The sequence below is a fragment of the Cololabis saira genome, chromosome 2 (genome assembly GCF_033807715.1).
Source record: "Cololabis saira isolate AMF1-May2022 chromosome 2, fColSai1.1, whole genome shotgun sequence".
In the NCBI taxonomy this organism is placed as follows: domain Eukaryota; kingdom Metazoa; phylum Chordata; class Actinopteri; order Beloniformes; family Belonidae; genus Cololabis; species Cololabis saira.
The window spans coordinates 40038891-40065000 of NC_084588.1; the positions used below are offsets into that span (position 1 = coordinate 40038891).

General features: G+C 39.4%; 3 protein-coding genes across 3 annotated transcripts; 2 read left to right on the forward strand and 1 right to left on the reverse strand.

Moving 5' to 3' along the window:
• Window positions 1-2359: 2359 nt before the first annotated feature.
• Window positions 2360-6313, forward strand: acta1b (actin alpha 1, skeletal muscle b). The gene is made up of 7 exons (XM_061745449.1): window positions 2360-2514; window positions 3471-3607; window positions 4061-4385; window positions 4696-4857; window positions 5240-5431; window positions 5533-5714; window positions 5825-6313. Exons 2-7 carry the CDS (start codon window positions 3479-3481, stop codon window positions 5966-5968), a joined length of 1134 nt encoding a protein of 377 aa, XP_061601433.1. The 5' UTR covers window positions 2360-2514; window positions 3471-3478; the 3' UTR covers window positions 5969-6313.
• Window positions 6314-8793: 2480 nt separating this feature from the next.
• Window positions 8794-13348, forward strand: ccsapb (centriole, cilia and spindle-associated protein b). The gene is made up of 5 exons (XM_061745467.1): window positions 8794-9259; window positions 9371-9740; window positions 11073-11201; window positions 12177-12397; window positions 12482-13348. The coding sequence occupies exons 1-5, from the start codon at window positions 9230-9232 to the stop codon at window positions 12662-12664; spliced, it is 933 nt and encodes a 310-aa protein (XP_061601451.1). The 5' UTR covers window positions 8794-9229; the 3' UTR covers window positions 12665-13348.
• Window positions 13349-14833: 1485 nt separating this feature from the next.
• rab4a (RAB4a, member RAS oncogene family) lies at window positions 14834-24855 on the reverse strand. Its single transcript, XM_061745458.1, has 8 exons — window positions 24719-24855; window positions 22170-22250; window positions 21739-21853; window positions 21169-21231; window positions 20250-20404; window positions 19908-20003; window positions 17885-18028; window positions 14834-16596 (listed from the first exon to the last, which is right to left on the reverse strand). Exons 1-7 carry the CDS (start codon window positions 24732-24734, stop codon window positions 17913-17915), a joined length of 642 nt encoding a protein of 213 aa, XP_061601442.1. The 5' UTR covers window positions 24735-24855; the 3' UTR covers window positions 14834-16596; window positions 17885-17912.
• Between the last annotated feature and the right edge of the window lie 1255 nt (window positions 24856-26110).

Consider the following 26110-nt stretch of genomic DNA (forward strand, 5'->3'; position numbering starts at 1 on the left):
CAAGATTAGTCAAGATGAGTCTACTGTACACCTGCTGCCACGCCGTGAAAGGTCGGCCACTTATGTACAGCTAAAGTGCCAGATGGATCTTCTGAAGTGCTGGAGCTCATGATCTTCTTAGACCTTTTCTGACACACTCACCCTCCATGCCCTCAAGAGAGTCCCTCCTGAATCTGTTAGCTGAGTTAAACCTACAGAAAAACCTAAAGAATATGCTGCAAGGCAGGCAGCCGCGGTGACTTGGGTTACCTTCACAAAACAGAACTCTCCCTGCACTTTCTACTTAGAAAAGTCATCATCACTTTGCGCCAGCGTCCCTCCGCCATCCTCATTACATCTACCACACTCTGCCCCTCGTCAGCCACCCTGGTCACACACCGTCTGACAAGCTCAACTCATGTTCTCTGCCACCTGCTCCAAACACACATACACCCCTTCACCTCCCTCTTACTCCTCCTCCTTCTCCGCCGCAGATTGTCTCCCCCCTCCCTGAGCCTCGGCCCCTCTGACCTCGCCTCCTCCCTCCCTCTTTCCCCAACAACTGCCAGCCCCTTTACATTTTAGGTGTTTCGCAGGCACCCGGGTTCAAAATGGCTCACAACAAGTGCATAAAAGTAGCTCAACCTTGCTCTTGCTGCACAACCCCTCTGTCTCCACCCCGACCCCTCCCATGCACACACAAACACACCATCTCTGATCCATTCAAGGCCCTACTCCTTTAGACTTCATCCACCACATTTTTGGAGAAGTTACTCCTCCCTTTCCTGCCCTGTTTTATTTGTAAGCCATACTATGAAAAGGTTTGAGATTTTTTTTACTTTTTTTTTTAAAGGAATATTCAAAGTCAACAGATCTGTTCAAAGTGCTCAAACAAAACTTGGTTGAAAACTGGGCAAAACACATTCATATTCAACAGATTTTAACCGAGCAAGGAAGGTGTCATGTTCAATTTTCCTGTTGTAATGAGAATCCAGGTCATAAAAAAGGTGGGACTTTTATCATTTGGTCGTACTTCTATTAAACTTCAAGTTAGTGAGTTTATCCCTTTTTCACTCACGTTGAAAAGTTTTTGAATTGATGAATTCTTTTTCATGGTACTCTTTTAGTTTTTTTAGTATTTAACAATAGTTGAAACAGTAAATATTGCCTCTGTATTAAGGGCTTTGATCGTGTTTTGTCATATTTTTTACTTAATGTCTATGTGCTGCTTTTACGAGGACCTCTAAGTTGTCTCCAGGTGTCGTTGGAGTTGTCACCCAACGGTAGTTTGTGTCTATCTCCTCTGTTTGATTATCTAATTCACCAAATTATACACATTTCACTGCTCTGTTCCTGTAAGATTCCTCCCTTCCTTTGAGTTTATAATAATCACCTCGGCATCTCCATCTCCATTCCTCCCCTCACACTGCAACACACACCAACATACATGTGCACATATGTACACTCACTCTCCCCATTTGTCTATCTCACACACACCAGCTCCCCTCCTCCATTAGAGTTATAATTAATCCAACTGCTCCAGTGACAGAGCAGAGTAGCCCTCGCAGATACAGTTTCAGCTGCTGGCTGTTCAAATTCAGGCAGATCTGTGTGAATATTAAACCATGTGATCCACAAACGTGCAAGATTTTAACTTGATTAATAGCTAATAAGACTCATTGTAGTGTGATATGTAAACATGGCAAAACTGTTAATAAATAGCATTTTGTAGTGTGGAAAAGCTGAAAATCTGTGAAGAGGCATTATTATAAAAAGCTTACAGTCTAGACCTCCAGTAATTTCATGACTGCACATAGACTCAGATTAATACAATCAATTAAAAAACATCGTCATAAAATTCAAAAGATGCAATGAATCACTCATTATTCGTATATTTTCTTTTCTTTTTTTTTTACACTCAAAACCCTTTTAACCATGGGTTTTCATTAATTTATCAATCATCATAATGAGAGCAGAGCTCTTAATTGGGACTTTGCACCACCCTCTCTGAGGTTTGACCTGCCGGTCTCCGAGCCTCTCTGCGGCCTAAATCTGTTCAGATGAGGGAAGCATTTTCCCATTTTAAGGCTGGATGAGACCTATAGCAGCAAATCTATAACCCTGCCGGGGCAGCAACTGGCGTCTCCCCTAGAAACCCTCCAAGTGGCCCGTGCGCTCCTTATACGGCCGTCTAGGTGGGCCAGCGGGCTCGATGGGAGGTCAAAGAGACAGTGCCATATATGGCTCCTCGCTGGGGGCGCGCAGCGTCACTGCTGATCCCCCCTTCCCTGCACCCCGACGGGCGGATGGAGCCTCCTCTTTGCGCCTGCTCGCTGCACCCCGCCCGCACCCGCCCCTCGCAGCCTCGGCCTCAGCATCCTAATATGGCAGAGGGTCGGGATGGGGGCCAGTGCCGAGGGTTGTGAATGGCGGAGGTTGGGTATAAAAGAGGGGACAGGCAGCAGTAGGGACTGTACTGGTTCAGCAGCAGCACTGGTTGGGTCCTTCTCTCCGAGCGGCAGACAAACCCCTAAGGTAAGACCCTGCAAGGACCTTCCTCTCTCCTGAAGCCACACGTCCAGGTTGGGATCTTATAGGCCTTATAGTCCGAGAACCAGAGGAGACAAGTGCCAGGGATGTGAGGCATAGGGTGGGATGCTGATCAAGATAAGACTATAAGACTAAGGAGGAGAAACCTGTGAAGGAAAAACTGGTGATAGTTACTTGCTAAAACCTTGGAGGCTGACTTTAATTATTGAAGAAAAAAAAGTTAGACCTGAAACACCTAATGTATCAAATCTGTAGTTTACATTTTTAGGAAAATGTATGCATTGATTGCTGGATTAATCAGATAATTTCTGGGATCTCACTCCGTATGTTTAGAGGTGTCACGTTGATACATAGAAATTATGCCGTATGATACAATTTGATTTCAGGCCAGTGTAAATGCCAAAATGTAAAAGAAGGTTTACCTGAAAAATGAGGAGCAGAACCAAAATTAAAACGATTTTGTAGTATTTTACCCAATTATAGGCTAGATGTAAAATGTGGTTCGATTTTAACATCGACTAAGTTTATACAGCAATTTAGAGAAGCGGATCTCAGCCAGGTCTCCCCACTTTTAAGAATTGATTTTTTCTTTTTTCTTTTTTTCTTTTTTAAAGTTTAAAAATACTCCCATTTGATAAATAATAATCTGATGTCATGAGACAACATCTGTTATCCTCCAGAGTCAGACTGGTCATGGATAAGCTACAAGCCATGTGCCAGATCACGTCTCTGTTCCTGAAAGTGAAAAGACTATAACATGAATCTAGTCTCCCATGGGAGACTAGATTCATGTTATAGTCTTTTTAGTCTTGAAATGTAACATTCTAGTGTGACCTTCGAAACTTAGCAACTAAAAGGGGAATCAGAGTAAATTTGCCACATTTGTGTATGTGTGTTGGATGAGTGAAATCTTACCTTTTTGCGCTCCACTTCTTCCACAGAAGCCATCATGTGTGACGACGATGAGACTACCGCCCTCGTGTGCGACAACGGTTCCGGTCTTGTGAAGGCTGGCTTCGCCGGAGACGATGCCCCCAGGGCCGTGTTCCCCTCCATCGTCGGCCGCCCCCGTCACCAGGTAAACAGCCAAGACAAATCTCTAAAATGTTAGGCTTTAAAACAAGAAGAATTAGTGATAATGGCAATTTTACAAAAACTTCAACTATTAGACTTTAGCCAATTTAATATAGAGAAAAAACTACACAATATATCATCCTTGATCAATTAAAAACAAAGAGTTTCATTCATCTTAATGTGAGAATGAAGTTATTGTGCAGTTATCAGTCGCTATACTGAGCCATGTAACCGTGGTTCTCCAAACATCAGGAATGATTCCCTTTTTCTTATTTTAGATATTTTTCATCTATCTGAAATTTGTCACAAGTAATTTGACAGTTACGCACGCTATTATTTGGCACATTTACGCAATAGAAGCTACTGTGTCAGTCTTTAATCTGAGTTAAAAAATGTCATAACGTCCGATCGACCATGACTGACGTCTCCTTTTCCTTGTCCTCTTTTCCCACTTCAGGGTGTCATGGTCGGTATGGGTCAGAAGGACTCCTACGTCGGCGACGAGGCTCAGAGCAAGAGAGGTATCCTGACTCTGAAGTACCCCATTGAGCACGGTATCATCACCAACTGGGATGACATGGAGAAGATCTGGCACCACACCTTCTACAATGAGCTGAGAGTGGCACCCGAGGAGCACCCTACCCTGCTCACTGAGGCCCCTCTTAACCCCAAGGCCAACAGGGAGAAGATGACCCAGATCATGTTTGAGACCTTCAACGTCCCCGCCATGTATGTTGCCATCCAGGCTGTGCTGTCCCTGTACGCTTCCGGCCGTACCACCGGTAAGACCGAACAACAAACACCTGCCACTCTACATCCAGCTTTCTAAACATATACATGACACTAAACAATCCCTCATCATCATAGAAAAGTATTCAACTGAATATAACCATAATAATTGCAACACATACTGCAGCACAATACTGTGCCATTCATTATTTTCGAAATGAGGCTTTTACGCACAACTTTTACGCACCGTCGTAAAGACATTCTCATGCAAACACCTACTTTAATTCATGTTTCACTCATCATAATGTCCAGTTTCGTGATCGATTTCATACTTTACTAAGCTCGCTCCTTGCCTCTCCTCAGGTATTGTGCTGGATGCTGGTGATGGTGTGACCCACAACGTCCCAGTCTATGAGGGTTACGCCCTGCCCCACGCCATCATGCGTCTGGACCTGGCTGGTCGCGATCTGACCGACTACCTGATGAAGATCCTGACTGAGCGTGGTTACTCCTTCGTGACCACCGGTGAGGAAATCATCCTGCTTCAATAAAACACGTTTCAGGGACAGTTTAGATAACGAGGAAGACTCCAAATTTACATAACTTTATATTTTCTTTATAAGTAATTTATGGACGTTCTGATGAAAGACTGTCCAGAATCGGAACCAAAGCATTACATAATTAGAAAAGGAATACCAAAATGTTTAAACTTATATCATAATTCATATTGATGAGGCCGTTGCACTATTTGTGAGGCCATGTGCTTTTGTGCGCGCTCTCCGTGCTGGTGAGAATTGCGCATACTGTAGATGTAGAGCAGTGAGTACAGGGATTTTACGCAAAATTGACTTGGGTATATTTGGGTATATATTAAATTAAAACAAACTCTTCAAACTGCCCTCCACAGCTGAGCGTGAGATTGTCCGTGACATCAAGGAGAAGCTTTGCTATGTCGCCCTGGACTTCGAGAATGAGATGGCCACCGCTGCCTCCTCCTCCTCCCTGGAGAAGAGCTACGAGCTCCCCGACGGTCAGGTCATCACCATCGGTAACGAGAGGTTCCGTTGCCCAGAGACCCTCTTCCAGCCTTCCTTCATCGGTAAACCAAATTATCCATGTCTTATCATTTTACAAGAATTTGGTGCATTGCGCCTTAAACTGAGCGAGTCTCATCAAACACTCCTGCTCTCATCTAACCAGGTATGGAGTCTGCTGGTATTCATGAGACTGCCTACAACAGCATCATGAAGTGCGACATTGACATCCGTAAGGATCTGTACGCCAACAATGTGCTCTCCGGCGGTACCACCATGTACCCTGGTATTGCTGACAGGATGCAGAAGGAAATCACTGCCCTGGCCCCCAGCACCATGAAGATCAAGGTACATGAAACTTAACTGAAAAAGAAAAAGAAGCAATATTTGCACATTTTTATAAAGAATTACGCACTTTATTCCACTTCTAATCAAATATCTCCCTCCTCCTCTCACAGATCATCGCCCCCCCCGAGAGGAAGTACTCCGTCTGGATCGGTGGCTCCATCCTGGCTTCCCTGTCCACCTTCCAGCAGATGTGGATCTCCAAGCAGGAATACGACGAGGCAGGCCCCAGCATTGTGCACAGGAAGTGCTTCTAAATCCTCTGCCTTCTTCACTACCTGCTCCATCATTTTCACCACCAGCTATCTGGAGATGGAGGAACGAGAAGAAGAAACTTCTGCGGCACAGCAACACTCTGCTGTCAATAGACTGTCTGTCTGCCCTATTGACATTCATATGCATATTTTGTTATCTTTTTAAATTGTGCATATTTTATAGCTGTCTGTTGTCTGTGTTGCACGGAGAAAGGCTGTGAAAACAACCACTGAACCATGCATCCACCAAAAAACTTTAATAAAAAAAAAATAACAACATGTTGCCCAACACATGTGAATGTAAGTGTATATACATATTGATAATTTATTAAAGTCCATTATTTGGTATTTTGCTCCCTGGCCTTGTTTTTCTATTATGGGGGGAGAGAGAGTGGAAAACAAAGGCTTTGGTGAACATTTCAGGGGAAATGTGGCAAATTTTGAACTGAGCTTATAAATCCAAATTGGCTGCATACAAATATACAGAAATTTAAATAGTTGAAAAAAAATTCCCAACAAGAATTTATTAGAATCTTTGACAAACAGCCAGAAATTCGCAAAAACTAAAGAATAAACCCGGCAGGAAAACTTCCCCGACTTACTCGTGCATGGTCTCCAAATGACACACTTGAACAGCTGATTGGGTGCAGCTTCATAGAAGTTGTAGAGGGGGGTTTTTATGGATCCCTCAAGGTTGGATGGGTGGGAAGGAGAAAGGGAGGGCGCAGGTGAGAGGCAGACTAAAAAACAGGCAGGGACAGGCGACGCCTCTAAGCTGTGACAGCCGGACAGTGACTCGCCAGGAATGCACATACACAGCACCAGCAGCTCCGGATCGGCAGCGACTGGACACCTGACACCTGCTCTGAATGCAACCGTTTGCACCTCCAGCCCAGACCATCTTTAGCCAGGGCCATGCATGCACAAAGAGGAATCCCTGCAGCCCTGCTGCCTTATATGCATATGAGAGCGGAGGTTAGGTTCAGTACTCGAGTTGTAAAAAAGAATCAGGGGGGATGGTGGATTTTATCATATGGGGACAGATAATTTGTGCTGATTACAAATAATATAATATATTATAAATAATAGCAGTGACCAAAAAACCCGCAGAAATACTGCAGGAATGACAGCAGTTAAATGCAGCCTTCTGTAAGCTTTAAATATCCACTGGGATTACATCAAATACATCAAAACACAACAATAAAAAACAGTTTTCTGAACTTATCAATATGGCTCTGTCCTTCACAGGATAAGTAAAATGGATCACTGCAAAAACTCAAAATCTTAACAAGAATATTTGTCTTATTTCTAGTTAAAATGTCTCATTTTAGTAAAAAAAATCTCATTACACTTAAAACAAGACTCATCACTGGAAAAAACAATAATTTTCACCTGTTTCAAGTAGATTTTCACTTAAAATAAGTAGAAAAATCTGCCAGTAGAAAAAGATTTTTTTGCTTGTAATAAGAAGATAAATCTTGTCCCACTGGCAGATTTTTCTACTTATTTCAAGTGAAAATTTACTTGAAACAGGTGAAAATTGTCAAATAAGTTATTTTTCTGGTGTTATTTTTCTGGTGATTACTGTAAATGTTGAAATAGCAGTAAAACCACATTCATTGATGAAATGACATAAAGGATGGAAAGGGGGGATGGCAGTTTTACAGGGGGGATGATTTGGACCGTTTTTATTTCAGGAGGGAGGCCATCCCCCCTCATCCCCCCTCAACTCCAGTACTGGTTAGGTTTGGACCAAAACGACAAAAGTGGAGCGTCTGATGCGTTTCCTTACACTTTAAACACTATAAACTTATAAAAGGTGCCAAATGGGTCTAAAATATCAACAATCAATCGCAATTTTCTTCATCCTTCATGTCATTCATGTCATGCCTATTTTGCACTGTGTCTAGATAAATCCTACAATGGACCAAAGTGATTTTTCACCATCTTTAATAAAGCATTGTAAGTAAAAACACATTCCTGTGTCCCGGCTCGGGGCACCTGTTGCGGGGTGTGTTTGGCTTTTTAAAGACGTCGGGCGGGCGGAGCTTCGAGCCTCGGCTCGTGATTACAGCAGCGCCATCTGTTCCTGAAGCCTCTGTGAAATCCGACACGGCCGTAAGTATATTTACTGTATACCGAATTAGACCGGTGTGCAGCCATGAATTTCTCCTGTCAGGCCGCTCAGTGTGCAAGAGTTGTCATGACAGTCGGTCGGGCGCCTGTCATGTCAAACATATCACCCTAATTATATGTTATAATATGTGTAAGGCGTGTTTGTTGCGAGTAGACAACCAGTCTTACGATTTCATGTAATATGCACTCTTTTACTTTATTTATTTACTGTACAGTGAGCGAAAATAACCGAGTCAATTTCCCTGCCTTTGACCTGACTTGGCCAAATAAACATGAATCTAATTCTCATGCTGCGTTCCATTTACCTCGGAAGTCGGAACTCGGAACTGGGAATGACGTCACAGCCGAGTTATCAGCGTTCCAGTTACAAAGTAGGTAAACAAGTTTATAGTTCGCATATACCACATGAAAAATTTAAATTACACTATAGCAGCATATATATGCGAAACAATACTTGTATACGACTGATTTAGTGTGACCAAAACTAGAATGAAGTGCTACGAATTTTTACAGAGCTCTCTTCTACTGTTTACAACCGGGGCAGCCATCTTGGAATGTGAACTCGGGGGTGGTGAAGACTCTCCCACTTTCCCAGTGGGAAATCCCACTTCGAGGGGCGTTCCAGTTGAAACATCCAACTGGGAACTGGGAAATCCCCACTTTCGAGGACAAATGGAACGCTTGCAATAATCCAGGCGTAATGACGCATCTACTACATTAAGGGCTTGCATAAGCGGTTGGGCTGGAAAAAAAGATCCATTCTCGGCTTTAAAATATAATATTTCCGAAATTTGTCCGTGGGTGTTGCAAACCGTCCTCTGTTTTAATAAAAGTGTTTTCTTGCAGGTGACCTTTAATTTGAAGGAGCCTGTCAACAGTCGAGCGTTTTCTTAGCCAATCACAGAAGAAGGATGTAGTGACGTCACTCGATTCAAGAAATCTCTTCTTGTATTCATTTTTTTTTAAACTATTATTCGAAAACGACATCCAAATCACACATTCTCCTCCTTTCCCGATGGGGCGTGTGAACTAACCCGGGGTAGGGAGGAGGTTGGCCGGAGGAAACCTGCAGCTCTGCCATTGGTTTTCCTTGCTTCTCTGTTATGGTTTAAATGTCTGGCGCTGCTTATGGTAGAGAATAGAGATCAACGCAATCAGGTCGCTTTTTAATGTTTTCTGGCGCTTTTGTTGTGCAAATCATCGTCATTGCAGGTATGTTATTACTTATTTAGTGTTTTTTAAAGCTTTGTGCTCGGTTGCCGTTTATAGAGGGAAAAGATGGTGACAAAGATGATCCGCTCAGAGTACATGAAGAAATTCAAAGACCCCAAATGGGAGACTTACACAAAATGTTATGAGGAGATGCTGAAATACAGGCTGACCCGCAGACTGCTCGAGCACACACACAAGCCCTGGTTCTGGAGTGGCTCAGACAGTGATTCAGACTCTGGGGGAAGAAGCCCAGCTCCTCCCAGCCAGAACCAGGGAGAGGCTGGTATAGCCGGACCAGAGCCGGAGCTGGAGGAGTGTGATGCTGGGAGGATGGACGGACAGCAGAGCAGAACCACAGCACCGGTACCCAGGATTCCAGAAGATGTGGAGGCGGAAGATGCACCTGCTAAGGAGTCTGCAGTCCATGGTAACTACACTGATACAAATATTGTGCTTGATCTACTTAAAAAAAACAAGTCAACTTTTAGCATGAAATTTTCATGTAGATCAAGAAAGAATAGTCTTTGTATAAACTACTTCATTTTAGGTATGTAAATAATACATTTTGCAAGTACAGTCAACTTAATTGTGTTAAGTTTACTTTATTTATCAAAATTAAGTTGACTTTAAAAAGAAAAGAAAAGAAAAAAGAAGAAAACAAGAGAAAAAAAGGAAAAAAAGAAGAACAAAATGAAAAAATGTTTTAAAAAAATAGAAAATTAAGTTGACTTTACTTGCAATTTTTTTTTTTTTTTTTTTTTTTGTAATTTATCCAGGAAAGTCCTATTGGGATACAATATCTCTTCTGCCAGGGAGTCCTGGTCAAGATGGCAGCAGAAAAATACATTCAGTTTCATATAAAAGAAAATACATACAAGGACAAGTAACTTTACAAAAAAAATAAAAACATATCAAAACAAGAAACAAACAAACATAAAACATACAAGGATTAGAAAGCTAAAAAGAATTCATGACAAAGAATGACACTTGATTAAAAACAATGACATTGTTCTGTGAAAACTGATTTTGAAATATGTTTGAACATGTTAAGAGAAGGTAAATATTTCAAGTTGAGTATGTGTTGTAGCTCATTCCAAGCTTGCGGTGCATAAAAGGAAAAGGCCGATTTACCCAATTCTGTTCGAGTGCTTGGGACCATGAGGAGAATTTTCCCTGATGATCTGGTGTCATAGCTACTAGAATAATATTTTAATAAATTGGATATGTACAGAGGTAGTTTACCCATTAAACAAATGAATTTTGTACATACTAAAAATTAAGTAGTTTATGCAAAGACTAGTCTTTCTTGATCTACATAAAAATCTCATGCGAAAAAGTCACCTTAATTTTTTTAAAGTAGATCAAGCAAGATATTTTTTACTGTGGTGTTCTACTTAAACAAATAAAGCATGTTTTATCTAAACGTTGGTCAATCTGCCCAATAGATTAAAATTGTTAAAGGAAAAGTAAATACAAGATCATTGCTTGTTGTTTGTGTGTAAATGAAAAGATTACCTGGGATTACATAAATACTGCTTGAAATACTGCTTTTTGAACAAATGCAGATTAAGTTCAAAACTAGATGTATTCATGTAAAGCAACAAACTTCATTTTTAATTGTTAATATCACAGATTTAAATATGTTATATTTACATGCGTTTAGAATAATTTTTTTCAGTGTATCTGTAAAGGACTGTAATACACTCTTGGATGTACATATGTGAGTTTGTTATACTAAGTGTTGTTACTCCATTCACAGGGCTGCGGTCTAATGGTAACAGGGAGGCAAGAGTACCGCAGGAGGAGAAAGAGGAGAAAGAGGAGAAAGAGGAGCAGAGAGTCGGCAGCAGAGCCAGTAAACAGTTAACAGCTCTTCACAGAGATCAAAGTAAGTCTCAGTAGAGCTACTCTGTTCCAGGCTAGAATATCAAATTTGTCTGTTTTCTTCAATAGATTATTTCCAACAAAAGTGGCACACTAGTATCCAAGACAATTACAGTAGGTTTGATAATTAGAGGTCAGTATCACGATTAGGTTGAGTGTTGGTGTGCATTCTCAGTCATCTAGGTCATGCTAATTCTCAAAGTCTTTAATCAAATGCAACCGGGCGTCTTTTACTTGGATCTTGAAGATGTTTCACTTTTCATCCAGAAGGCTTTGTCAATTCAAATTCAACTTCATCTTCAACAAGTGTATGAACAGTGATCCTTCTGTCAGCCCAGTTCCCTTTAATTTGAGCCTTTGGGAATGATTTGGTAGAACAACGCATAGAGACTGTATCTTCTTTGGATAAAGACGGAGCTGGTTTCTTCACTTTGTGAATAAAGATGTTTTACTGACAGAAATTTATAGAGGTCAGCTTCTATAAATTGAATATAAACATTCAGTAAATCTGGAGAAATCCTTGTACAAGAAACCAGATTTGGAAATGATGTGTTTTTGTCTGTGACTGACATCATTTAGGACAGACTGAGGTAAAGTAGAAAACTGCTTTGGAGGATCTGAAAGTCTCGGGGATGCCATTAATGTAGAAGGCCAAACTTATCTGAGCAAAGGGCCCTAATAAAAAAGTTTGACTGTTAAACGGACCTACCTGCAATGTTTATCTGTATGCCACTGAAAAACCAATATATAGTTTTATGAAACAAAAAATACAACAAAGATGCCTAAGAGCCATTGAGCAAAGGAAATCCTGTTTCACGCAAAACTGGAAAAAGATTTTGCTTCTAGACTACAGCAACTGTCCTTCTCAGTGCCCAAATACTTCAGAAGGTTTTCAGAAGAAGAAATGATACAGCTCAGTGGTAAACATGCATCTTTCCTAACTTTATATTTGGAATTTTCTTTGAAACTTTTTTCCTAGGGAAAGCCATGGAAAGACCCCGACCGCAGCAGAAGAAACCCTCCAAATCTGTAAAACAAACTTGGCGCTCCCAGCGAGTGAGGCCAGCCCCGTTACAGGAGCCTCAAGACGACAGTAAGGAGAGCAGGCATCCTTTTGCTCTGTACGGCTCAGGGGAAAAGGATGCTGACATCGCAGCCCGGAAGACTCATAACGTAGGCCCCGCAGCTTCGACTACTGAGGTAATCACTGTTTCTCGTGTTGAAAATTACAAGATGCGGAAGCGTGAGTAATATCTGAGTAAAGACATCTATTTTATTTGGTAGATCCATGAATCAGCTTTGCGTGCGAAGACCAGGCGGCAGGTGGAACGCCAGTTAACGACCCAGCAAACCATGCGACGAAGGACCAAGTCTGCTGACCTGGACAAGCCCAGGAAAGTGGTTCATCCAGACTTTAACCCATGGCTCACAGAGTACATGCGCTGCTTCTCTGCCCGTTCCCGATAGGACAGCTACTGTATGTCATGAGAATTGACGAGAAAACAGAGGCTGAAAGCCATTATTGCCTCTCACTTCTGAAGCATAAACATTTACAGATGCAGGAGAGAGCACAGGCCGGACTCAGACAAGGCTCTTGGATGTTTACCATCCACACATTCAGGATGCAAACTGATGAATATTGAAATTCCCTGTGTGGTTTACCAATCCTAATCTGTACCATCATTCACTATTTTTGTATAAATCAAGTTCATTTTTTACAGAGTATAATAAGGCACCTCTTACAAGGTGGACGATTGTCAGAAAACATACTTTGTGGTAAATGAATGATTAATAATGAATCATGGTAATTCATACAATGTCATAAATATTCCGATGAGCATGGATAGGTCAAAATTAATCTAGCAGCAACATGCTTTGATTTAGCTGTTTTGAATAAATCCAACGTTTCCACACTTGACTCAGGCAGGTACTGTATAACCACAGTGGAACCTCAGGGGGGTGACGAAGATGGATGGTGTCACTGATAGATGAAGTCTTAATTTTGAAAATACTTCTAAAGGAAGATCAATTAAAATGTGAATAAGTCATCACTTAGAGTGTACATACACAAATCTGTTGTGTTGTCACATTGGTTGAACTCCAGAATATTGCATCGACACAAACTTATTTAATTAGCTGGAAGCTTTTTTCAACTTTCAGTGTCTTTAGATGTTTTCTTATATGTAGTGAGCATAAACTATTAATCAATATTTTTGCTTTATAGTTTACAACTTTCTGATATTTTGCTCTTAAGCTAAAGTAAACTAGTTTGTGTAAAGTCTGGTTGATTAGTTCTCATTAACTCGATTTAATTAAGCGCTTGATACAGACTTTGTACTGAGAGGAACGATTCACATGTGTTATGATGTTATTGGACTAAAATGAGTTTATCCTCTTTCAACAAGGTGCTAACACGGTATTCTAAAGCCATAAAATGACTGACAGTGCTTTCTGTGGAAACTGCCAACTTTCTGTCACAAATTTTCTCACAAGACATATTTCACCAGGAAGAAAAATGCAATATTATAAAATAACATAACATTTAGATTCTCCCCGAAACATATCAAAGTTTTAAGGTTGAAGCCAAATATCTTGTATGTTTCTGTTACTTAATATCTTCCATAGCCACAAGAGAAAGAGTAACCGTGTATGTAGAGCTGATATATCTCAAGTTACTGTATATGTGAGTAAATATTGATAGTTGGCCGCTTAGTTATGACCAAATCTAACTGCACTTGGGTAATTTTTTCACTTTTCTGAACTATTATTACTACTATTTTTGTAAATATTGTATGTTTAGCTAACTCTGGAGCTTCATGTTATACTTTGGATCTTCTCGTGTATTTCACTGATTGTATTCAACAACAGACAGTAGTATAAGGTAAAAAAAAATGTTTTGCGTATTGAACTTAGTCTCTTTATCACTTATGACTCTTTTGACTTTACACAATTGCATCCTGCTTCGAATAATGGCGATGGAATCAGCTATGTGCCAAAACCCTTTAGAAAACGTGTATTTCATATTTTGCATCTGATGTTTTTTTTTCTGCAAAAGGTAAAAAAAAAAAATGAGGATTGGAAACCAAAGCTTTAACTTTAGACTTCTATTGTTTTGTGTTCTTTGTGTTGGTCCAACATTAATTTCAGTATTATATTTTGTATCACATTTTGTAATTATTTACTTTTTTAGTGGTTTTAAATTATGATGAATGATGGTTTTGTGCAATATTTTATTTAAATAAATTTGAGCCACAGTGATTCAAAGATGTGGTTAACTTTGACAATCTCAGAATAAAAGGAGTGAAACAGGATAACTCATTCTTTGGTACTCAGTTAACAGAACCAGTCTAGTCATGTCGTGTTTTATGCTGTACAGACTATTTACTTTTGCTGATATTCTACATGTCATGTTTTTACAAGTTTACTTGTATTTAAGGGTTATATTTCACTAAAATATCACTCAAATATGCTTTATTATTAGATCAAATCAAACATTTACTGTACAAACCTGAGTCTGCAATTGTAAATTTTTTTTGTTGATCAAATCACTGATTCAATAATTGTTCATTTAAGCTCCAAAAAGCTGTTTTGTTTCTGTTGGTCAAAGGTGACAAAACAAGTCCTTTAAAACAATGCTGAACTTGTAGCAGTTTTTATTTCAAAAACATATGCCTTTTATTATACACAATAAATTAAAAATCTATTATATTCATAAAGATGAAAGAAAAACAGACATACATTAATATAAACAACAGACCTGATGGCATAAACACAAGACTACAACTTGAAGTGGAACGGCCAAAGCTGCTGCCGTCACATACCACACACTGGAGGATTTTCTTTTTTTCTTTTTTTTTTTTAAACGTTAAATATCGGACTTATTTGAAGTGTGTATAATTTAATTGTCTAGTGTTCAAGTGATAAATCAGGTTAAAAAAAAATAAAAGAATGAATTATATGTTGCAACTCTAAACCAAAATCCTGGATTTTGACAAATCTTCAAAGTCTTAAAACTGGGAGACGAAAATAAATAAAAGCACACAGATAAGTTTTACAATATAGTTAAAACTGAAAATGTGATTGGTTAGTATCACACCACCACATGTAAACAGGCAACAAAAGTAAGCAAGAGATCAGCCTTTTGTCATAAATGGATCCTTTGGATAAATATGTGTTACATGACCATTTATCTCAGTGGTGACTGTCCAATGTGCCACTGTGACTTTAAAGATGGGATACAACGTAGACACAAATGATTGGAACAAAATAAAATAAATGCAAGTCATTTGTCATTTTTCATAAAACTCACACTGGCTTGTCCCATTTACAAACAGTACAAACGTCTTGCAAACAGTCCTGAACATCTGCTGCTTTCATGTTGCCAGTGCATTGCATTTCAACATATTTATACAATAGATCATGAAACAAATGCTTATTATGATATCAGTTTTGATATACATGTAATATTTCTTCATAATGAAACTCTGATATTTTGTTTGAGAAAACATGCATCAGTCTTTATATACAGAAACACTGTACAGCGTGTAAGATCTGCAGAGGGATGAGAGGGTAGGAGAAGGGGAGAGGAGGCTTGTAAACAATGCAAGAACAGAGTTTCAAGGCAAGGGATTAAGAAAATGCGGTGTAATCTTGTAAGTGGGCACTGTTATTAGAGGAAAAAAGTGCAACGAGGGAGTGGCACATACAGCAGACTGCTAGTGGGGTGTGTAAAGTAGGTAAGAAGGATGATAAGAGGTAATCAGAGCAGATGGAAGGAGAATAAGGGTTACTCTAAAAAGAAGTGTGTTCGGTTGATTTGATTGTACACTCAGCTCAACTCGATAAGAAGTCAGCTCATGTTATATTAGTATAAAGGTTTGTGATAATTTCACATAGTTAAAATCTACCCACCAACACTTATTTACCTGATTAGCCTGATATGTTTTTTTAATTTAGACCCAAAAAAAGGGAAATTAAATACTACCCCTAAGTAGTATTTAGATTTACATATTTAGTATTTAAATAATACCCCTAAGTGAAATCTGTAGATGAAAGGAAGATACAGAAATTAGTGGGATTAAAAAGTGAGTGAGCAGGTGTGAAGGAAAAAGGTAAAATATACAAGGAGATAAAACATCCTGGTTTGCAGGGCCAGGCAGACTTTGGTCCAATAGAGTGCAGACTGTTGAGGGGTGGGCGCTCTTACGTCATTACCTTGGAGATTTCTGAGTTAGGAAGGGTGGGGGTAGGGTTGCTAGGTCTTCACAGCCTCGCTGCACATGCAGAAATGACAACGAAGGCTCTGAAAGGTCCGTGCAAAGGACAGGGACGGGTCACCGGCAAAGCAACCTGAACCCGTTGGGTCCTCCATGGCTGTTCTTCTTCTGCTCTTCACAAACCTACAGTAACGCCAGACAGGTGCAGTTTGTAAAGTCCACATAGAGGTCCACCAGTCAGTTTGAAGCCCTGTCACCTCTGTGCAGCTGCCTAAATGTGCAGCCATACATTGCTTGTTTTGATACTCTCATGAGATATGTTGACAACATTACAGCATAAATAATATCATCTGACCTCCTTCACTAATTAATGGTGATTTGATTAAGCATTAGGTATTCATTTGGAAAAATCTATTTTACTCCACTTCGTCTTTAAACCAAGTTTGCAAAAGCACAAAATGGTTCAAATGTGTTATTTAGATAGAGAAACATATTTTCTCATCAACAAAACAAATTTAATTTTTTTCAAATAACAAAATAACACATTTGAACTATTTTCCAGACAATAAAAGAACTGAAAAAAATCTGAAGAATTGTTCAAATATGTTATTTTGTTACTTGAAAAATTTTAAATATGTTCATGTAAAATATGCTTTGTTGGTGAGAAAATATATTTTTCTTATTTTTGTGAGGGGGGATAGGCTATATATTGTTTTTCGGCACTACCTTGTTCTCTAATATAACATCAATTACTCCTATGTGGGATCAATAAAGTTCTTATTTTTGCCATCTGAGAAAATTAAATATATTATATTTGGTGCCTAACTGTTTCCCAAGTATATTAGTGCGTGTGTGAATGAATAAATGAAACGTAAAAAAGGTAAATTTCTTTGTAGAAAGGCGTTTTATGAAAATAAGTCCATTTACTTGTATTAGTTTACAGCGCAGTCTTGCCGCATCCAATATGGCGGCGGCGTTGACGTATCGCAGCAGCGGGCAAGAACACTCGATGCAGTGTCTACGTATATATGTCTATGATTTCAACAGTTTTTCGACTTCAATGTATAAACTTGAATTCGTGTTCACAGTGAAGACTCGTAGTCGTAGAAATTAGAGTTGTATTCACAAGACTTTGCACTCACAGCTTTTAGATTCATACTCACATAAAAACAATCCTAACCCTAATAATTTATCAGATTAATGTGTGTGACAGCAGAATTTTGGGTACAACTTTTTTATTTACATACAATCGTTTATCATTAATAATGCCAATAGTTATAACATGGACACATCTTTTTGGAAGTTATCTTACTCCATAGTTGCTGAAGCACACCGATATGAGTCATAATGCTGCTAATTAACTAAACACTCTTGACATTAGTGGCAACTGCAAAGCCAATTCTCAGACTTGTTTTTTTTTTCTCATCAAACTGCAACGTGCAGGGATAAAAAACCACTCTGGCCCACTTACCTTGATTGTGTATGTGGCAGGATGTCCACTAGCAGCCACACTCTTGGGTGCCCTGCGGCTGAGCACGACGGGGAGAACGAAGCTGCCTTAATGCAGCGTCACCATACTGGATACCCGAGCCCATCCTCTCGGGGTCCAGCTCCCCTGAAAACAGACACGTTAGAAGTGAAGAGACAGAACACTTAAAATGTGGAAACTGAGCACACACCCTCATATAACCAAGTCAAGTTGTAGTGTAATGTGAATCGGTTAGCCTGATACCATTTGGTAATTATGACATAATTGCACAGCGTTGCGTCATGATTTGCTCTTCTGGGTCACTGGTATCCTTCCCTGATTTACCGAGCCTATATCATGTGACCATCACTGAACGATAAGACCAACCTGCACCTAAGAACAGTGTAAACAACATGGAGACAGGACAGGACACCATCTGCCACTGACTGTTGTTCTTGGCATCTGCTGTTATACAGCTAAAGCCACTATACAGTAGGGATGGGCGGTATGGACTAAAAAATGTATCACGATAATTTCTGGCATTTATCCCAATAACGATAAAAATGACGATAAAATAAATACCAATTCAACTCCACCTTTGTATCTATAAATCTATCACCACATTCAGTCTTTGGAGCCCCCAAATCACTGCTCTAAAAGAATACTAAATATTACTAAACTACACCAATTAAATTGAAAAAAAACTATTAAATTAGTCCACCTGTACTGCAAAACTGTAATGACTCAGATCCGCCATGTTTGTTACACAAACACGTATCAATGGGAGTGTATCTTTCTTTCTGGCTCCCTCCCTCCCTCCCTCCCTCCCTCCCTTCCTTCCTTCCTTCCTTCCTTCGTGCATGGATTTAACGCAGAACCATAAATCAGGCTTTACACAAAAATGTAATCAACGGGAATTTATCGTTTTTACCGCGAGATGGCAAATTCTTACCGTGGGGAATTTTTTTAACAGTATATCGTGAACGGTAAAATATCGCCCATTCCTACTATACAGGCACTAAAATTCATTGATAGATCCACGTTTACAGACTTGTAGTACTTGGATCAAGGCCTTAGACTCAAGTCCATCACAAACTTGTTGCTCGATTTGGAATGAACCACCTATGACTTATACTTGTGATGTAACTGCATTTGGACGTTTAGCTAAATCAGAGAAGAGTCCATTTTTGTTTTATTCAATTTTACATCATATGTCATAATGAAACAGTTTAGTGCAAGATGCATGCTCCTCATGTTCATTTTGTATGTGTATCATGTTTAGGAACAACCTAATGATGTTAAAATAGCATGAGAATATTCTCTTGCTTTTACTGATTCCTTGTGTAGTTGTAAAAGTGCACGGCTAAATGTTCCTTCTGTTAGAGGACCCTCAAGGAGATGATGTGGACAACTTCCAACTTCAGTCGTCATCTGGCAAGAATTCTGCCAGAGAGGTACAGACAGATCCCTGTGACCCTGAGTTGGAATTGGGTTGGTAACCCAAATTTGTTGTCGTTTTTCACAGACGGCTATGCTTCTGCTATCATGCAGAGCTGCAGCTTGTTGATGTTAAAAGTGGAGGCAACTCCAGAACGTTTGTAGGCACTTGCCACCATCAAGTAATGCTTTCAGTTTAAATGTATGTAATGGATGTTTTGTTGATTTCAGTGCCAGTAACTTAGGACAAATATATATATATATATATATATATACATATATATACATATATATATATATATATATATGCTATACACATGTTGTCAAGGCCTCTAATTTAGCCAGTTTGTAATCAGAGAACAACTGCTAAAAGGATATTACAGCAGTTTGTACTTGACACTTGGAGTCCAGGTTTGGTGACTCAACTACAGCGCTGCCAGTTTATCACAACCTGGAACGACGCTTCAGATCAGCTTATTAAAACTAGTTGGTCCCTGAATCATATCTAAGCATGCTCATTGATCCTGTTAGGATGAGGGGGGATTTGAAGCTGGGCTTTACAAGTATGGGTGAAGATTATGGCTCCCACCTGACTCGATCTTATTGAGGATTTTCCGAGCACACTGGACAAAGGCCTCTTCAACGTTCTCCCCTGTCAGAGCGCTGGTCTCCAGGAACATCAGCTCTGACACAAACAAAGCAGCATTTACTAACAGCACATGATATTACAGCAGTTTGTACTTACAACAACAAGCAGAAAATAAAAAGAATAATGTTAAATAAAAACTCATTTAAAATTTTACGTAAAACTCAGGGGCCAGAGATTTGTAAGTCTTCTAATAACACCATGCAAGTGTCTGGACATGTTTGTCAGCAATAATATGAATTATTTGATCCAGAATCCCACCTCCCCGTAAACTTCTAATCTTACCGTTCTCCTGGGCGAAGCGTGACGCCTCCAGGAACGTGACCTCTCTGTCAGCATCCAGGTCCTTCTTATTCCCACAGAGGATGATGACGATGTTTTGACTGGCCAGCATCCTAGCATCACTCAGCCAAGTGGTCAGAGCGTTGTAGGTTTCTCGACTGCAGCACAGAGATCAAACAAAGAAAATAAGAAAAAGAAGAGATAAAAAAACAAACTGGTTTTTGGAACATAGAATGGGTCTGACGAATACACAGGTGCTGGTCAAATAATTAGAATATCATAAAAAAAATGTATTTATTTCAGTAATTCCATTCAAAAAGTGAAACTTGTATATTGTATTCATCCATTAAACACAGTGATATATTTCAAGTGCTTATTTCTTTTAATTTTGATGATTATAATCGACAACTAATGAAAACCCCAAATTCAGTATCTCAGAAAATTACAATATTGTGAAAAGGTTCAATAATGAAGACACCTGGTGCCACACTAACCAGCTAATAAACTCAAAACACCCACAGAGGCCTTTAAATGACTCTCAGACAGTTTCCCAAAAGACGAACATTGACACCTTGTACAAGGAGGGCAAGACACAAAAGGTAATTGCTAAAGAGACTGGCTGTTCACAGAGCTCTGTATCTAATCACATTCATAGTAAGGCGAATAGGAAGGAAAAGTTGTGGTAGAAAAAAGTGCACAATCAATAGGGAAAACCGTACCCTGGAGAGGATTGTGAAACTAAAACCATTCAAAAATGTTGGGGAGATTCACAAAGAGTGGACTGCAGCAGGAGTCAGCGCTTTAAGAACCACCACGCATGCATATGTATATATATATATATATATATATATATATATATATATATATATATATATATACACACACACATAAAAACAAATGATGCTGTCACATTCTGTCATACCTGGTGATGTCATAGACCAGTAAAGCTCCTGCTGCTCCTCTGTAGTAACTTCTGGTCACAGACCTGACACACACAACAGGTTAACACACTTTGATTATATTTTAATTTTCTTACAGTAAGGAAAATATTAGAAAAAAAAAACCCATAAAATATGGTTATGTAATGCTCGAAAAGCTCCACACATACCTGCATAGCAACCCACACCTTATTACATGGGATAACAGACACCTGCATCAACTTAATACAGCCAAAACAAATCAATCTTCCATCCATCCATTATCTATACCCACTTTATCCTTTGCAGGGTCACGGGGGTCTGCTGGAGCCTATCCCAGCTATTTTCAGGCGAGACAAATCAATCTTAACGTATACATTTAACTTGGGGCATTATCGACTTTCCAACAATCCAGTGTTACTGAATCATCTTCTCTTCTACAGATTTTACCTTTGCATATGTTGTGTAATGATAACAGTGTGCATACAGGGCCCAAAATGAAAACAGTGAGGTTTACAGACAATCAGCTGTTAAATGAAGCCTCAAACTTTTACCATCACAGGGTTTATCCCTACCTGAACCGTTCTTGTCCTGCAGTGTCCCAAATCTGCAGTTTGACCGTTTTGTTGACCACACTGATGATCTTGGAGCCAAACTCCACTCCGATCGTGTGGTTGGATTCATCCTTAACTAGAAATTAAAATAAACTATTTGAATAATCATTTTCGTATATGTTGAAATTGCTTAGAAATTAACAAATTCACCAAAAAAACTACTCTGCAAAATTATTAGGGCTACCGCCAATTATTTAGAAAGCAGCAGCTGACAGAAAATACAAAGTAAGGGAAAACTTCAAATAGGACTCTTACATAATAGTGAATAGTATGTCTTTTTTTACACTATGTTTGCAGTGCACTTACTTTAACAATAAAGGATGCATGCATTACAAAGTATAACTGGATGTGTGAAAAATGAAGTGGTGGCGTGCTGCTTGCGTCTGACTTACATCTCTTCTCTATGAACTGGTGCAACAGACAGGATTTGCCTGTTCCGGCATTTCCAATAACCAGAAATTTAAACAGGAAATCTGCAGTGGGAATACAAAAATGACAGCACAGAGAGACAACGTTATATTTATCTACTGATTTGGTATCGATGACCGTCATAAGTGATACCACAACAGTGTATCAGCTGACCTACTTTGATCAGACAATATTTCTTTATTACAGTTGACCAATACATACTGAAACGTGTTTATCCAAGCAAGCAAGGTGAGGCAGCGTTCAGTTATTCTGCTCCTCACCGGTGGAACAAACTTCCTGTAGACCTGAGGTCTGCTCCAACTGTCAGCTCCTTAAAAGCAGCACAGTAACTTTTCCACCTTAATATAATATTTCCAGAGTCATTGTGATGGTACATCAACTTCCAACAGGTTTAATGACACCTCTGTTATGGTCTGAGGGGTCTGTATCGCCTTCACTGGCACTATGTAACTTTGAGGAGCATGGTAGGAACCCTGCCACACTAAAAAACTAAATTTTTTTACGGCTTTGACTGCTTTACGGCATACGTCACTTCCCCCTCTATCCCGATTCTTAGTCGAGACGAAAACTGGGCGGGGCGTGGAGCGCAGAGCTCAAGAGAACTGGTGGTGAGCTGAAACGCAGAGCTGTTATCATGGCCGAAGCAGCGAAAAAAACAAAGAAAAAAAAAGTTTTATCAGAGGAGGTGAAAAAAAAGAAAGCGGGAGAGTAACAAGCTAAATGCCCGGACAAAATAAAAAAAATAAATAAATGCCCGCGATGGGTTTTCCGGCAGTACGCGCTGGTGCTCATGGGAAATGTAGTGTTCTTTCTTGTAAAGCACTACCGGTTTTGTCCAAAGGAGCCGCCAAACTCAACAAAAGCTGAAAGTTACATTGTGCTGCTTTAAATCAGGGCTAAAAACATTACTGTTTACTGAAGCGTACTCTTAATTTAAATACTTACCTGCTGTACTTTACTGCCCTTATTTTTTAACAACTTGTGCTTTTTATTATTTTACCTCTTTTCTTATAATTTTATTTAATTTTATTTTATTTTATTTATTTCATTTTTTATTTATTTAATAAATCGTGGACTTGTCTTTAGTGGGTCGCGGGCCTTTTCCGCAGGTAAAGGGAAAGCTCTCAGGTAGAGCTACCTACTTCTGAGTCTTTCTGGAACTACTTCTCAGTTGTTGCACTTTTTTATTTCATGTATTTTGCATGACAACACCAACTGAATCTGTTAAGAATGAGGTTTTGATTGCTACATCAGCTTTATGATCTTGAACTGTAAAAATTACTGTTTACTGAAGCGTACTCTTAAAATAAATACTTACTTGCTGTACTCTACTGCCCTTACTTGTTAACAACTTGTGCTTTTTATTATTTTACCTCTTTTCTTATCATTTTATTTCATTTTATTTGTTATTTCCTATTTATATTCTATTTTATTTGATTGTATTGTATTATTATTATTTATTTCTATTTCCCTTTTTAATTGACTTGTTACTGTTTAATTGTGTCTTGCTGCCTTTAATGTTGATGTAAAGCACTTTGAATTACCTTGTTTTGAATTGTGCTATACAAACACACTTGCCTTGCCTTTAAACGTATACAGGACTGTCTCAGAAAATTAGAATATTGTGATTTTCCGTAACGCAATTACAAAAACAAAAATGTCATACATTCTGGATTCATTACAAATCAACTGAAATATTTCAAGCCTTTTATTATTTTAATATTGCTGATCATGGCTTACAGTTTAAGAAAACTCAAATATCCTATCTCAAAAAATTAGAATATTGTGGGAATCTTAAATCTTAAACTCTAAAGCATAATCAGCAATATTAAAATAATAAAAGGCTTGCAATATTTCAGTTGATTTGTAATGAATCCAGAATGCATGACATTTTTGTTTTTTTTTTAAATTGCATTACAGAAAATAAAGAACTTTATCACAGTATTCTAATTTTCTGAGACAGTCCTGTATGTGCCACTAATATATAACACAAAGAAAGCCCAAAATGATATTTAAGATTATTCCAAAGTGAAATGTTTCAACTGAGACATTAATACCTTAGTAACCTGGTCAAGTGTGTCATTTATTACCAGTTTAGTGACACATATTGGTGTCAGCTCCATCTCCCCCGCGGCGTGAGTAGGTGTCAGCATCCTGCACCTTTGATGACCTCAACGGAGCTTAAAAGCTCCTAATATGTTGCTGTGTGGCTGTAATAAACTGACATTAGGCGATATTTTTCCTTTCACGCCTCACTTTTAGGGCCAGGAGCCTTCGCTAGTGCCTGTGTTAAGCCTGAATTATGGTCCCGCGTTAAATCGACGGCGTAGCCTACGCCGTAGGGTACGCGGCGACGCGAGCTTACGGCGTAGGCTACGCTTTGGTGTAACGCGGAACCATAAATCAGCCTTTAGCAGGAAGAAGGCTTCTCGACACACCTGCCTTATTATTACCTCTACATTTACATGGACATGCAACAACAGTGGCGGCTCAATAAAAGCAGCCTCCTTACCGTAGGACTCCGACATCGCCACTGTGGCGGCTGGACAAGAGAGAAGACGAGGAGGGAAAGTGAAGTTGATAGGTGTCTACCTAGCTCAGTAAAGGCAAAACAGTCCTCTTGATGATTTCCGTGGATTTCCAGCTGATTTTCCCCTCCAACTTCCTGTTATTGGTTTGTTTCAAAATAAAAGCCTCCACAATCCAAACGCCCTGAATGTCTGCGAACTGCCGCCAGGGGGCGATGTTTAACTGTCCAAGAAGACTATACGACTATCATTTAACATTGATCAGAATCAGGTTTATTTGGCCAAGTCAGGTCAAACAAGACAGGGAATTTGACTCGGTCACTGTGGAGTAAATAGACAAATGACAGCTCTTATTAACATATATACATTTGTTTTAAAGTGAAAGGTGCAGCAGTATGAAGTAGACATGGTCATTGAGGTGCTTTGTTACAGCATATTATTGTGGTGGTTATTGTTATTATTATTAACAGCTTTCTGGCGGCCTCTCCTGGATGAAAAAAGGTACTACAACTGTGAACTCACCATTGTCATATTCCACTTAGCATAAGCTCCCACAAATATTACTGGTGTTATTGGCTTTATAACATTGTAAGTAGATTCAGGGGCAACAGACTCCGTGTTGAGGGGATTGTCCTCTGCAGCCAAAGCAGTGGACGGTTTGTTCATTCAGTTTCTGCAACTGGTCATGTGGTGCGTTGAGATGGATCACTCCTTTTTGGTTTCTAAACATTGCCCACTTTTTCTGATGGGACAAGATGTAATTCATGCTTTGGGTTTGTCACTCATTTCGACACCTGAAGGTCTTAAGGTAAAAAAACTGAATGTAAATGATGAGAACTCTTGTATGCTTCCCAGTGGCAGTTTCAGGTGCAGAGCATCTGCTTTGGGCTACAAGGAGCGCGGTCCCACCGACAAGTACTTTGTGTCAAACGTTACACTCCATTGCACTTCACATCTCAGTGTTGGGGTGATAATGAATATGAACAACTTTGGTACCGTGTAGAATCTTGTAGTGAGAAGTTAACTCAGTACTGGTCCATGCATATTTGTGCTTTGTCTGTTGCACTGACGGCTTCACAGGAAAAGCTGTATACAGCTTGTGATTGTGAGGATGTTCATGTGTGTTTCTCTTGTCTGGATTAAATATTTAATCCGCTGTAAATGAGCTAAAGTGGGCTTGTTAGATCTGGTTCAGAGGTCTGCACGTCCTGGATATTTTTTAGATGATCTGAGGTTTTGGTGATCTCAGTTTCTATCAACATTGCACCTTCAGTGACAAAAAGAAAAACAGGCTTCAAAAGGACTCTTAAAGCCTGAGTGACGTCACCGGGGGTTTGTCCAGTTTTAGTCGATGGTTGACCCTGGATTTGGACCAG

What these genes read in the sequence shown, in the direction of transcription:
- acta1b (XM_061745449.1), top strand. Translation starts at nt 3,479, where the DNA reads ATGTGTGACGACGATGAGACTACCGCCCTCGTGTGCGACAACGGTTCC. An exon ending in CGCTTCCGGCCGTACCACCG is followed by an intron (nt 4,386 to 4,695) that starts GTAAGACCGAAC and finishes GCCTCTCCTCAG; the next exon opens with GTATTGTGCTGGATGCTGGT. An exon ending in CTTCCAGCCTTCCTTCATCG is followed by an intron (nt 5,432 to 5,532) that starts GTAAACCAAATT and finishes TCATCTAACCAG; the next exon opens with GTATGGAGTCTGCTGGTATT.
- ccsapb (XM_061745467.1), top strand. Translation starts at nt 9,230, where the DNA reads ATGGTAGAGAATAGAGATCAACGCAATCAG. An exon ending in ATAGAGATCAACGCAATCAG is followed by an intron (nt 9,260 to 9,370) that starts GTCGCTTTTTAA and finishes TGCCGTTTATAG; the next exon opens with AGGGAAAAGATGGTGACAAA. An exon ending in TAAGGAGTCTGCAGTCCATG is followed by an intron (nt 9,741 to 11,072) that starts GTAACTACACTG and finishes CTCCATTCACAG; the next exon opens with GGCTGCGGTCTAATGGTAAC.
- rab4a (XM_061745458.1), bottom strand. An exon ending in GCAGGACAAGAACGGTTCAG is followed by an intron (nt 21,232 to 21,738) that starts GTAGGGATAAAC and finishes TGTGTGTGTCAG; the next exon opens with GTCTGTGACCAGAAGTTACT. An exon ending in ACGCTTCGCCCAGGAGAACG is followed by an intron (nt 20,004 to 20,249) that starts GTAAGATTAGAA and finishes TGTTTGTGTCAG; the next exon opens with AGCTGATGTTCCTGGAGACC.